General features: G+C 43.8%; 1 protein-coding gene across 2 annotated transcripts in view; it reads left to right on the top strand.

Annotated features, from left to right (window-relative positions):
* Window positions 1-13753, top strand: part of KDM2A (lysine demethylase 2A) — a 55305-nt gene that overhangs the window by 31779 nt on the left and 9773 nt on the right. Inside the window, exons 10-17 of one of the 2 annotated variants that reach the window (XM_035125521.2) lie at window positions 2089-2242; window positions 2719-2834; window positions 3584-3710; window positions 4197-4594; window positions 10147-10230; window positions 10737-11003; window positions 11287-11418; window positions 11510-11599. In XM_035125521.2, the coding sequence (XP_034981412.1) occupies window positions 2089-2242; window positions 2719-2834; window positions 3584-3710; window positions 4197-4594; window positions 10147-10230; window positions 10737-11003; window positions 11287-11418; window positions 11510-11599 (1368 nt within the window). The other variant, XM_035125530.2, reaches the window with a different exon arrangement.

Genomic DNA, 13753 nt, shown 5'->3' on the forward strand with positions numbered 1-13753 from the left:
TAGTGAAACAGATGTACAGTATATTAAATCATTTGCGTTGCTAAACAAACTTGAAGACATTATACTGGAAAAGCGGGATATACATACTTTGAATCAAATTATATCCAATGTTTTTATATAAAAAAATAACATTGAAAATATAAGAGCTCACTGTATCCACTAGTATGCTTTAAAATTCGGGAGGTTGTGCCCAACTAAATCAGTGCATGCACATATCAATTTCTGTGTAGGCAACTGAACTTCCCCTCCCTTTCATCTCCTTTTGTACCCTCCAGTCTGCTCTAGGGGTTTCCAAACCCTTAGAGCAAATTTAGGGATCTTGAAGGGGAAGGAGAGCTTGCAAGATTCCTATTCCATATACCAGTAGTCTTTTCTTCTTATTTCCCTTCCATTAGTGGTTGCAGGCCTTTCATCCAACCTGGTCTGAGGAATTAATTAACGTGTGTGTGCATGGACACACACACACACAGTATTACAAGCTGTTTGTGAAAACATTCAAAAGCTGTGAACATTTAAACACAAAGTTCTAGACAATCCATGTTACGGCCCTTTTCTCCCCCTAGTCAGAAATATAATTTTTGGCACCTCTGCTTCTTTGTAGACAACAGGTACTTGTTTCTCTAACTTCACCAGTTTAGAGAAGTATTCCTTGGTTTTTGTTGCAAATAAGGCATAGAGACAAATTATCAGTAGCTCTCTCACAAACTGAGGCATTGCTGAGGATTACACATAAGGATTACTTTTAGAAACAACAAAGTGGTTTAGGGACCTTATATTTCATATTATGTGCTGTGTACTTGAGTGGTTAGTGTTTGTGACCATAGAACTTCCTACTTTTAAAAGAAATTTGTAGAAAACTACAACACTGAGCTCTCCAATAATTCTAATTCTATTAGTGTGACTACTAAATAATCCTCATTCATTTTATATAAACAAACCTTTGCTTTGGTGGAAATAAGTATGAAAGGCAGGTAATTTGTTAGAACTCTTGAATGCTGAAGTATAAATTGTCTCTGTAGGCATGAAAATAAACTACTTGATTCTGAATTTTAATTGCAACTTACTATTCTATTCATTTAATACTCAAAGCATAGTGCGGTTACTACTACAAAATGCAAGCCATAAAGATTCACCAACTCACAGCCTTCATTATGATTTGGGGTTTTTAACTTTCTGATTTGTGCACTGCCTGCTCTTGGCACATCTTATTGCTGCAGTGACTCTCATTTTTCTGAGCAGTGTTGGCTGTGCACTGTTTGTACAATTGAAGTTTCATTCTAGTTCGTGTGTTAATACTAACCACTCAATCCAGGCATACTATACTACACATGAAAAGCAATCCCCACATAATGCAAAATATTGAGGCTGCCTCTTACGGTAATGTATACTGCTGGCCATTAAACAGTTAGCATTTGCAGCAAGGAAGACACATATAGAAAATAAACAATGTGTTCTGCGCTGTAGAGTGGAGATGTAGGAGGAGGTTAGTCTGTGGTACATACATGACAGATAGTGCTGAAAGATTTTGCCAAAAATCTAACCTCAAAGATCCACTACTTGGAGGAAGAGTGCTGAAAAATTAGGGAGGGGAGGTTTTTAGGTAGAGTAATCAGCATGCAACAAGGCACAGATGAAAGGTAGGATGAAACAACTCTGGGACAAGTAGTTTAATATATCTCTTCAGTTATTTTTGTCCATGTTGCTCCAGCAACATTTGCTGCAGTCTCAAGGAGTGACCCATTCTTTCCCCCATCTCCAACCCGCTGCCAATAACTGAACTTAAAATTAAGGATCCATGGTTAGTCTCCACTGCATGTTTGGATACACGCCAGATAGTGCTGAATTTCCCCCATCACAATTGATGTATTTATCATGGTAAGCACCAGTGTACCTTAGCTACAGAGTAAAGCGTGAAGTGCTTTTATTTGGGAAGGTGGGCTTTGTTGGCCAATTGTTGCATGGTTTATATAGCACTGTTCTTGAGTTTCTTTTAAGTCTGGCTCATATAACAAAGCAACAAATGGATCTCAGCAAACAGTAGGTTTTCAGAAGAGAAGGTTTGTTAAATCTATCTTTTTCCACTTGTAGGTCTTTTGGTTAATTCCACCCACTCCCCAGAACCTGGAGTTGTATGAAAACTGGCTGCTGTCGGGAAAACAAGGGGATATCTTTCTTGGTGACAGGGTGTCAAATTGCCAGCGTATTGAGCTCAAACAAGGCTATACCTTTGTCATACCCTCAGGTAGGGTAATGTGAGCAGAGCTTCAACTAATTTTCTGTTGCCAAAAATAATTGTGTCCATTGAAGCATTAGAAGAGTTATTTCTTGCAGTTTGTTTGTAAGCCATGTGGTCTTGAGCTTTAACTATTGTTGCTCCTTAGACCCAATGAGGCTGTCAGCTACATGGGCAAATCTTATGTATGGGAGAGCACTTGAGAAGAATAAATACCAGTAGATCAGAGACCCCCAAAACAGTATTCCCTTTTCCAAGTCAATTGGAATCGATTCCTTTTTGATCCTGCCTTTGAAAATAAGATGGCACGCATTGCTGAAAAGGAGGAAGACTTGCAGCTTTTAGTAGCAGGAGCTGAGATTAAGAGCAGGCCTGTTTTTCAGAAATCACAACTCTTAGGATACTACAGAAATCAGCTTTAGTAGCACAAGGTTCTCCACTATGCAACATCAGTAAATCTTAACCTATGGGCTCTTTGCTATCAGGTTGGATCCATGCAGTGTACACGCCTATGGACACCCTGGTCTTTGGGGGTAACTTTCTGCACAGCTTCAACATCCCTATGCAGCTGCGGATCTACAGCATTGAAGACCGCACACGGGTAAGCAGTTTCCAAAAGTTTTCAAACCTGAATAACATAGGAATTTCAGTAGCAATACTACTAGCTCCCCACATAATTTTCTTTGCTCGCTGGTAAATGAAATAGGCAATTTTTATCTCTGGGGAGCAAATGCAGTTATGCAGTATTTTTTTTCCTCTGCTGTGAAAACTGGCAGTTTATTTGTTGGTTGTATCACCCATGCAATAGGCTGTAAAATTCCACGATATTCCACCTTTTCTGTTTCTGGCATTTGAGTGCCCCACAGTTGGTCTCTGGTGTTTGAGTCCAATCCTCACTCACCAAATCAGCAGGTTTCTACAGCTGCTTTTGCCACTGTTCATTGCCGTGCATCTATTGAATATCAGGCTATGATGCTTGCAAGATCAGTCCACAGAGCTGTAGTAAGCCTTGTAGCCAGCAGCAGTTTGGACAATCAGGAGAGAATGTATTTCTCTGTTAGGCATCTGAGGAAGCCGAAGCAATCTGTGTCAGATGATAGAGAGGCAACATAAACAGATAACTTAATTGAAGGTTGGCAACTTTGAGAAATTGATTAGCTTTCTGGTAGGAATGGGGGTGCTTCACTCAGCAGTAAATAATAAATTAACTGATGAACTTCATTACTGAGAGGGGAGAAGTTGTCTTTTTATTTCCCTAAAAGGGAGTGAATGGTAATGGTATGGTTTACAAGGGTGTGCAACTGGTAGCATTTTCTAGACTCAGCCTTCTCACTTCTTACACATTGACAGGTTCCAAATAAATTTCGCTATCCCTTTTATTATGAAATGTGCTGGTACGTACTAGAACGCTATGTCTTCTGCATCACCAACCGTTCCCACCTAACCAAGGACTTTCAGAAGGAGTCACTCAGCATGGGTAAGAGTTATTTCCCTGTTATTTGGCTTTCATTCTTCTGTGAATTTTTAAAAACACTTTGCCTCCATGTTAAACTTTCATCTGGGTTGACATTAGAATAAGAAGAATCACTTGTTTGGATGCCTTCTGACTTCAGCAAAAGTATCTGCTTAATTGAGCCTTTTCTCCAAGATTTGTGGGATATGCCAGAATACAGATTACATAGTTCTACAGTTTGCCGTGGTTTGTGTTCCCCATTGATAGCCAAGTGGCAAATGGGTCACAGCTGCTGTGTGCCGTATTTTCCCAAATTTGGCTGTTACACTTGCACGCTCACTCTTGTCAAGAGTGTTTGTGTCCACAACAGCTAGAGAGCTGTACTCCATTTTCCCCAGGCCGTTGTGGTGGCTGAGTGAATAATACAAATACTGAAACACGTTAATTCCATCTGAAGCTGTTCCACAGGCCGATCTGCTCAATTATCACTGTTCTGCCCTTTACATACAGATATGGAGTTATGCGGCTTGGAGTCAGGCACTGTGGAGGAAGATGATGCAGCAGCAGAAAAGGATTCACAGCGCCCTGTCACTAGGCGTTCAGTCCTCACTAGCCCTGTAGCCAATGGTGCTAATCTAGACTATGAAGAACTAAATAAAGGCTGCCGGAGTTTGCCAGGTCTCAAGAGAACTCTCTCCATGGACTCAGAGTCCAGTCGAGGCTCTCACAATGGCCAAGCCTGGGACACTCATAGCAACAGCCCTCTTAAGAGCAACAAGGTGCATCTGACCCAATTTGAGCTTGAAGGTCTGCGTTGTCTTGTAGACAAGCTGGAGTCTTTACCCCTACACAAGAAGTGTGTGCCCACAGGCATAGAGGATGAGGACGCCCTTATTGCAGATGTTAAGGTATGTTGTGAAGTCAAGAGTTAGCTCATTTTTGTGTGTAGCACTTTTTTTTTCAGCACCTGTGACCGACTGACGTTTGTTTACATGGGCCATGTGCAAGCCTAAGTGATTCCTTGCTATGGGCAGTTTCTCTATTAGAGTTGATCAGCTGCTTATGCATCTGTTAATATTGTAAAGTTATCTAGCATGGCTCTGTGGGTGTGTTGGGCTCTGCCACCTCCGTAGTGTGTGAGCACAGTTGTCAACTGGATTACATTTTTTGCTAGTGCTTCACTTCTAGTCCTGGGCCATACGAAGTTGTTTCATGCCATTAGAAGTTGAAAAAAGGCTTGCTCTCCCAATCTTTATCCATATGAAACACTGTGCATGTTGATTAACAGTGTAATTATATGGCCTCTTGTCACTTTCTCTGTGTGAATCCCTGAATGGTAATGAGGTGCTTTGAAAATGGCTCAGGAAAGCTCTCTTGAAACTTGGCCCTCTTGTTATGGCTTCTTTGGCTATGATTTATTCCTGACTTTGTTTGTTTCCGTGGTACCAGAAAGGTGTACATACACCTAGCACACTTGCATAAACTTCTCACTAAATCAAAATTTCCAAAAATATGCACAAAAGAACTTGACAGATGAAGTGGCAGTAATCGCTGTCTGTCCAATGGTTTGTTTATTTTTCAAGAAAGCAGAAGGCAAACCGTGTATCCACAGCTTCGTTGTTTTTTAATAAGTAGCTTCTTCCTTTGGTCTGCTTACACACACTTCTTTCTCCTTGCACTTCTCTATCAGGTGTGGTGGCATTTAGGAAAAGATGGGCTTACCTGGCCAAATGGGCTAGCAAAACAGCTTTTTCAGACTCGAAAGGCAGCAGGATTGAATGCTGTTCTCATTATTGGAGACTTCCTGGAAGAAATATATAAGGCTAAAAATGGTAGAACCATGAGCTGCTCACCTCCCTGGAGGGGATAAAAGCTGTCACTTATTCACCTTTCGTTTCACTATAGTACATGCAATGTTGTCTGACCTGTCTGTAGAAAAAGGGTGATTAACCCCAGGGTTTCCAATGAAAAGGGGGCACTCAAACTTGACTGGGGTCATAAAAAGCCTAGTACAGATAGCTTGTGTGCTCACATGGCAGCACTGTTTCACTTCTTGTCATTTTGCTTCAGCTTGCTTTGTTACATAAGCCCATCCACCTGTTTCAAAATGCCACCTGAAGTATGAAAATTGAGACCTGACTGTAAAAAAAAAATGCTTTCTTGATCTTGTGCATTTATGACAATTCTGTAGCATGCTAAAACAATGTCTAGACTAGAGCAAGAAAAGTGTTGAACATTTTTATTGGCAATACTATGTACAGGCATTTCACTTGTCCATAGCTTCTATAGGATGTCCCCTTGAATTCAGTCAGTTACTGATACTTATGACACTTGGGGCCATTTCATACACTACCCTTTGTAGGTAAGATACCCTTTGTACTTGAGTACTTAATTCCATAGTATAAATACATGCAAATATCATCACATATAAGCAGTGCACACATGTATAAATGTCAGATCTTGCCAGCAAAATACACAGGAGTTGGAGTCTGATTCTTAATGTAGATGCACTTGGACACCATTTTATAGATTTTATAGATTCACAGAATCATAAAATTGTAGAGCGGGAAGGGACCCTGAGGGCATCTAGTCCAACCCCCTGCAATGCAGGAATCTCAGCTAGATCATATATAACAGATGGCCATCCAACTTCTGCTTAAAAACCTCTAAGAAAGGAGAGCCTACCACCTCTCATGGGAGACTGTTCCACAGCTATTCCTGTCATACATTTCATTTATGTAGGCTCTGGGATCTGCTCCAAACTGGCCTAACGGATAAAATGGAGGGAAAAGGATGATAAAAGGCATATCAAAGGATATACGTATATTTCATATTGGCATGGTGCAAGGTGATGTACCATTTGGCAGCTGTGATACACAGAAGATTGCAGCTGCGAATGTGAGCAATTTTAATGTCTGAGACTGGCACTTTTAAGACTCAGAGAGCTTGTAACCTAGTGATATTTGCTGTACCATTTGTGGTAGAAGCTTTACAAATGCTTTACATCTATCTAGCTTAACTACTTTTATTTTAGCCTTCTAATGTGTAGGCGGAGGTTATAACCAAATAGTACTCAACTAGTCAGTTATGCTAGTTCACCCAGTAATACCTGTTTGACTGGTCTAGCATCTGCTTATCATTGCTAGTTGACATCTCAAGTTCGCTAACGCATTGAATTCTGAAACCTACAAAATGTTGATTTGTGTGTGTGTGTGTGTGTGTGTGTGTGTGTGTGTGTGTGTGTGAGAGAGAGAGAGAGAGAGAGAGAGAGAGAGAGAGAGAGAGAGAGAGAGAGAGAGAGAGATCTTGCAGCATTGAAGAGGGTAATTCAGACGTCTTAAATAGAATGTTGTGGATTCTAGGTTGGAGGAGGCTGTCTTAAGATTTCAAATAGATTGAACAGGGGTTGATATGTTGCAACAAAGTATCTATTTCCACCTCTCTGACGATGAACGGCATGGACACCTTGGGCATGTGCCTTCTTCGGAGTTAAAACGTCATTATGGGTGTTGAGAGGGCGTCGTCGTTAAGCGGCAGTTGTTTCTGAGGGCATAGCGAGGTAGGGGGATACTGGAAAACGGGGTCGTAGCTGCAGCGCGCTGGGCGGGTGAAAAGCTTTCTGTCCTGTTCTCTATAAAGTCTGCCCCAGCCAGCCCTCCCCTCGGGTGCTGGCCCCGGATTCTCCAATTGCAGTAGTAGTGGGGGCGGGGGGGAGAGGCTGCCTCGGCTGCCGTCTCGACCAATCAGCAAGCAGCCAGCGGCTTGGCCCGGCCCCCTCCCAACTCTGCAGCAGAACGGCTTTGCCGTCCTGTTTCTCGCTTGGTTTTCTCGGTCTCCTTTCTCTTCTGCCATCTTCCGTTGCAAAGCATTGCTGGGAACTGCATGTGGGTGACGCAGCAGCATTGTTTGCGGGCGCAGGAAGCTTCCGCTGAAGGGTTCTGGAAGGAACATGCTGCTGGCGCCGGGCAGCCGCTGGTGCTGGCGGAGTTGGGATCGCGCTTCCTGAGCCGCTCGTGTGAAGGAGGAGGATTGTGCTGGAGTTAAAATTACATAGTGGGGGGAGGATCGAAACCGAAGCCCTGCAACTTGGCAGAATAGAAAACAAAGGGACTCGGAAACTTCCTCCGAGCCTCTCGGCACCTTCCGTGGAACGAAGCACGCAAGGTCAGGCAGACACGAACGGGGGGGGGGTGTTCAGCAGGGTTCCGCTGGCGGGTGGGGGAAGGGAGAGAGCTGCTTCCAACATCCATGCAGGATAGGATCACCCGGGACTCCCCTTCCACGGTTCCTCTCTGCATTTGTTTGAATGGTTCTTTCTATGGGAGGAGTTCGTAAGCTTGGAATGCAGGGACTCCCTTATATCGGTTGTTACAGGTTCGGAGCCCGCGTCTTCCTTTCCCAAGTTGGTTTGCATTCTTTGAGTGTTTGGGAACGGCACGTTTTCTACTTCAGATCAGTGATAGACTTCTTCTTATTCTTGGGGCGGGGTGGGGGCTACTCTTTCCTAACATCCGCGTGAGTCGGTGAAGCTGGGTGTTCCCACCCCCGGAGTTTGCACGTCTGTGCAGCCACCCCTAAAGTGCCCCAGGCTGATGCATATAGTGCGTTTCCCCCTCTGCCCCGTGAAGCATGTGTCTTCATGCCCTCAAATGCCGACCTTTCCTCATAAGTAGACGCTGTACGGGAAAGGGTGGGGCTTGGGGACTGCACATTCTGCTGGGTTAGCCGAACAGCCACTTCCTTACACCCACAACCTTCTCTTGAAGGGTGGAGAAGCAGCTGTAAAGCAGAGTGGATAAAAACTGATGGTGCTTCTTTTTAAAATAAACCGGATTTAAGTTGGTTTTTTTTTTGAAAAATCCAATTACTAAACAAACATTTAAACTGCAGTCCCACATCCATTTACTTGAGAGTTGACCCCATTGCATTTTGTGGACTTTCAGTAGGTAGTTATATTAGTATCTATCCTGAGTCAAACACATTGAATTGCTTTCTCTCTCCCCCCCCCTTTACTTAAATTAAGGTGCTGTTCTATGTTATAGAATGATCCAGTTTTAAAAAAGTGATATCTTAAGTCAGGCATTAATAAACATTCTGGCTGATAAATTACTAGCCCTTGATTATGGAAAGCTCTGGACATTTAATCTTAAATGATTTTGCTTGGTGTTCTTACATGCTGGTAGAGAACCAAACATTCTTTATCAAAAAGTGCATTTCTTTAAGCAGATACAGTTTGCAGCAGAAAAAGCATGTATGCTGCATGACCAGGTATTTTGGACTGTGTTCCCTGGTTAATAAGAAGACTTGCTCTATTTAGTCGTAGACAGATGTTTTAATTGTTTGTAGCAACCAGTTAACATTGCTTATTTAGGAACCATTTATTGGACAGTTGGAAACTTCATTGTAAATTGTCGTTGTGAATTGCACGCCTTTCTTGGTGACTTTAAATTAATCTGTCCTACTGGAAAGCAACTTCCCTGTATAGGCAGCTTCAGATGGGAATATGAATCCCCTTGCTCTGTTAGTGCCAGGGAGAGTGAGCCCAGCCCATGCAGTGTTCTTTGCCTCTTGGCAGCTAGAGACACTGCACTCCCTGCACACGGGGATGCCAGCAATGTAACCATAGTAACCTCAAGTAAATAAAGCACATCTGAAATGGCAGTCAAGAGTGGGTGGGTAAGGTGGACAACAGAATCAGGAACAAGGCTAAAAGAGCCAGGCGGGAGGAAATCCTGTCTCAGGATGGCAACCACTTTTGCTAGAACCTGGTCATTGGTTGGTGGCATAGAAATGATCTAGCCCATGTGTGAGATAGAAAACAGTATGGTTGAAAATACTGTGTTTCTGTGCTGTTTTGAGAAGTATAACTTATGGGATAAACATGGGCATATTGGTTGGGTGGAGGGCTTTGCTACATTGTGGAAGAGACCACACTTAACCCAGACCTTAATTTCTGATCATGCTTCATCATTTTATTTTCCCTAACACAATGACTTTAATTACAGGTAGGTAGCTGTGTTGGTCTGACGTAGTCGAAACAAAATGAAAAAATCCCTTCCAGCAGCACCTTAGAGACCAACTAAGTTTGTCATTTGTATGAGATTTCGTGTGCATGCACACTTCTTCAGATACACACTGTGTATGCACACGAAAGCTCATACCAATGACAAACTTAGTTGGTCTCTAAGGTGCTGCTGGACGGAATGTTTTTATTTTGTTTCGACAATGACTTTTACGTGTGTGAGTCATGAGGCAGGGGGGCTCTGGTCAAATCTAATCTCTGTCAGGTATCCTTAGGCAAACCACATCTCTTGACCCTCATCAGTAACATGGGAACAAGAACACTGATCTGCCTTCAAGAATTGTTGTTAGGATTACTAAGAAAATGTACTGAATTATTCTGAAATACCATATAAATATAAAAACTGATTTTTATTTTATTTTCTTAACCCTGCTATAGCTGCTGCTGGAGGAGTACGCAAACAGCGATCCTAAACTGGCACTTACTGGAATTCCTATTGTCCAGTGGCCAAAGAGGGATAAGGTAAATAATGGATCCATGACTTAACTCAAATAGCTTGGAGACTTGGTGGAGGGAACAGGAGTTATGTGCTGGAAAGTGTTGTCAGTTGACAAGAATAGCCTCATAATTTAAACCAAAGAACCAAGAAAAGAACCTTACACCAGTATAGGAATAAGGGTAGTGGCAGAGTAGGTCTGGGCACAAATCGCAGATATTAAAATGAAGTGCAGTATAAATATGAGGATAAAGAAACCAGGAGGATCATGATCATGGCTTCACTTTCTAGGAGATGTGATTGCCCAAATCCAGAATTGGTTAATGATAAAACACAAGTCCATTATTTAAACACTGTGCCTCTGAGATCAAAGTCCTAATTCTTTCCATGCATAATCTCTTCTGTTCCAAATTCCTGACTTTAAACTTCATGCATCTGTCATCTGGATCTCTTCTGACAGATTATTGTTTCCTTGGTTGATTATATGAGCCTCCTAATTTCTTGCTGTCTTTTCCCCTCCCACCAATGACAGCTCAAGCTTCAGGCTCGGCCAAAGTTAAGATTACCTACCATCCCTATCACCAAGCCACACACCATGAAACCCGCGCCACGGCCAGCAACTGTGAGACCTACAGTCTCTCCTATAGTGTCTGGTGCCCGCAGAAGGCGGGTACGATGTCGTAAATGCAAGGCCTGCTTGCAAGGTGAATGTGGCATGTGCCACTACTGCAGGGATATGAAGAAGTTTGGGGGGCCTGGTCGTATGAAGCAGTCCTGTGTACTACGGCAGTGCTTGGCGGTGAGTCCTGTGGTATATTGGGTGGGGAAATTGCTTATCTCTGTGGAAGGTTCTAAAAGTAGGGAATGAAACCTGTCGTATTTCTCAAAAGGCAAAAGAGCAACTAATGAGGTTGATTGAAAAGCCTTGGGAACAAATGTGGTTGGCATTTGGAAAGTAGTTAATGTCCTTCAGTGCAGTGCATAGAGGCAAATGGGGTTGGGGAAGTGGGATAACCATCCCCTGAATCTTAGAAGCAAGCCTGTGGTATAACTTCCTGTTTCACTGTTCGTTTGCTTTGTAGCCCAGACTGCCTCACTCTGTTACATGTGTACTTTGTGGGGAGGTAGATAAGAATGAGGATTCGCAGGACTTTGAGAAGAAGCTAATGGAGTGCTGCATCTGCAATGAGATTGTTCACCCAGGTTGTCTACAGGTAAGAAGGTCTACTTGACTCATCTCAATACAGGAGTGTCAGGAACAAATGCATTGCTGGAAATCACCTTTGTGTATTTTTTCCTCTGCAGATGGATGGGGAAGGGCTACTGAATGATGAATTGCCCAACTGCTGGGAGTGTCCGAAGTGCTACAAGGGAGATGAGTCGGAGAAAGGCCAGGTAAGAAATGGATTTTCAAACATTGGCGCATGTGTTGCATGCTACTCTTGGGTATTGAAGAGGCACACTGTTTGCACCTAACCTGTACCTAAGGCATTGGGGTGAGGAGGTTCTTTGGGTATCCTGGGTGTTTATCCTCATGCACTTTGGGAAGGCTTAGCAGGAGCCACACGAGTGTGAGGTGAGCACTAGGTGAGCCTCTTCTGTTGAGTAAAAGAGTTCCACCTGGAAATGAGCACTGGTGACACCATACCATGTTACATGATGGAGCCACTTTACAGCTTTTCCACCGCCACCTTCATGGCATCTGCAGAGAGCTCATCAGCACATGAACTGTGACATCCTGCTGGAGAAACAGTTCCTGGAAGGGCAGCAAAATCAACTTCCATCAACCAAGCAGTGGACTTGTTATCAATGGCAGAAACTGACAAGACTGCCCTGGGAGAAATACAATTGCAAGATCCTGCGTAGAGTTGTGCCTGCTCCCCCAGCAAAGAGCATCCCAGTGAAGGCAAGCAGGGGTGGGGGAAAGGGACTAGTAATCTCTTATTACCATCACAGGAGTTATTACGATCTGGCATTCTGTTAGAATAGTGCCCTGCAGCACTTCATTCCAGCCTTGGGGAACTTGGACCATGGCAGTCAGGGGCATGTTTCTCCTACATGTTTTGTGATGGAGATCTGCTTTTAAATAAGCCATAGCTTAGCAGAGTGAAGAAATTGGCTGAACCCTTCCCTTAACATCTGTTTGAAAATTGAATCTAACAGCACATTCTTGAATTGGCAAATTAAGATGCTGATACAAATAAATACTGCATGGTTCAAGTCTAGTATAACAATTGACTCGTTCCTCACATCAGCTACTTATCTTCAAAGTTGGGTGCATGTGTGCAGCTAGTGTTCCCACTTGTATTCTGCAGCTTGGTGACATTTTATTAGAACCACATAACCCTTCAGCTTTCACTAAGTGACAAAGTCCAATTTCTTCAACCTTAATGTAACTAACATGAGGGCAGTTGGGAACAGAGTTCATACTATAGCCAAATGAATGGATTCAGATGGTATGGGCCCAGCATGTCCTTTAAGGAAGTGATCTGGGAAGAGAGATGGTACTTCCAGTAACTTCACTTGCAGGTGCTCTGGAATGCCAATAGGATTTTCTGGGCCCAGTACACTCATTGTATGTAGGTTGCCTACCCATAGGTTTGCCTACCCATAAGCTGACAAACTGCTACCTATATACGTACTTTAAGTAATTGTAGAATTGCAAGCTTTCATGCAGTATATTGCTACCCACCATATTTTTCGCTCCATAAGACGCACCTAGTTTTTAGAGCAGGAAAACAAGAAAAAATACTCTGAATCACAGCCTCCTAGGGAGGAGAGCAATCCCCGCAGAGGCTTGGGAGAGAAGCTGCGCACCCACTAGCCATATGGTTGGCGGGGCGCAGCTTCCACCCTAAGCCTCTGCAGGGATCACTCTCCTCCCGCAGAGGCTTGGGAGGCTTTCCTTCTCCCCACTTTTTTCTCCCCCTTCCCAAGCAGCACAAGCCCCTTTTCCAGCTGCCTCCTCTCCATCCCATTTGCCCAAACTCCTCAGGTGACGTCTGCAGTTTCTCCTCTTCGCTGCCGCCTCTCCTTTGCCCTCTACCATGACTCTCCACTTGCGGCAACCTACCACCTCTCCCTTCACCCTGCTTCTCGGTCCCCCTCCTCTCCGCCCTCTTCCTCCCCTCTCTTGGCAGCTGCCTCTTCTCACCATCCTCCAGCCAACATCTCCGGAGCCATCAGGGGAAAAGAGAGGCCGTCAGCAAAGCCTCTCTCAAAGAGAGCAGCCCGGGAAGCGTGAGGCAACATCGCATAGCCTGCCCGCCGCTCCCAAACCTTCCTGTGGCTTCAGGGGAAAGGGGAGGCTGACAGCAAGCCACAAGGGCGCGGCAACGGTGCGCGACACACTCAGGCGATTCGGCTCCAGGGACCACACATTCGCTCCATAAGATGCACAGACATTCCCTTACTTTTTAGGAGGGAAGAAATGCATCTTACGGAGTGAAAAATACGGCAATTATTTTCTAGACTAAACATTTTGTTTAACTACTAGCCATGCATAGTTTCTACTGAGAGTTCCCATTAAGTTCAATGGGACTTACTCCC

Source organism: Zootoca vivipara, chromosome 1 (genome assembly GCF_963506605.1).
Source record: "Zootoca vivipara chromosome 1, rZooViv1.1, whole genome shotgun sequence".
Taxonomy (NCBI): Eukaryota; Metazoa; Chordata; class Lepidosauria; order Squamata; family Lacertidae; genus Zootoca; species Zootoca vivipara.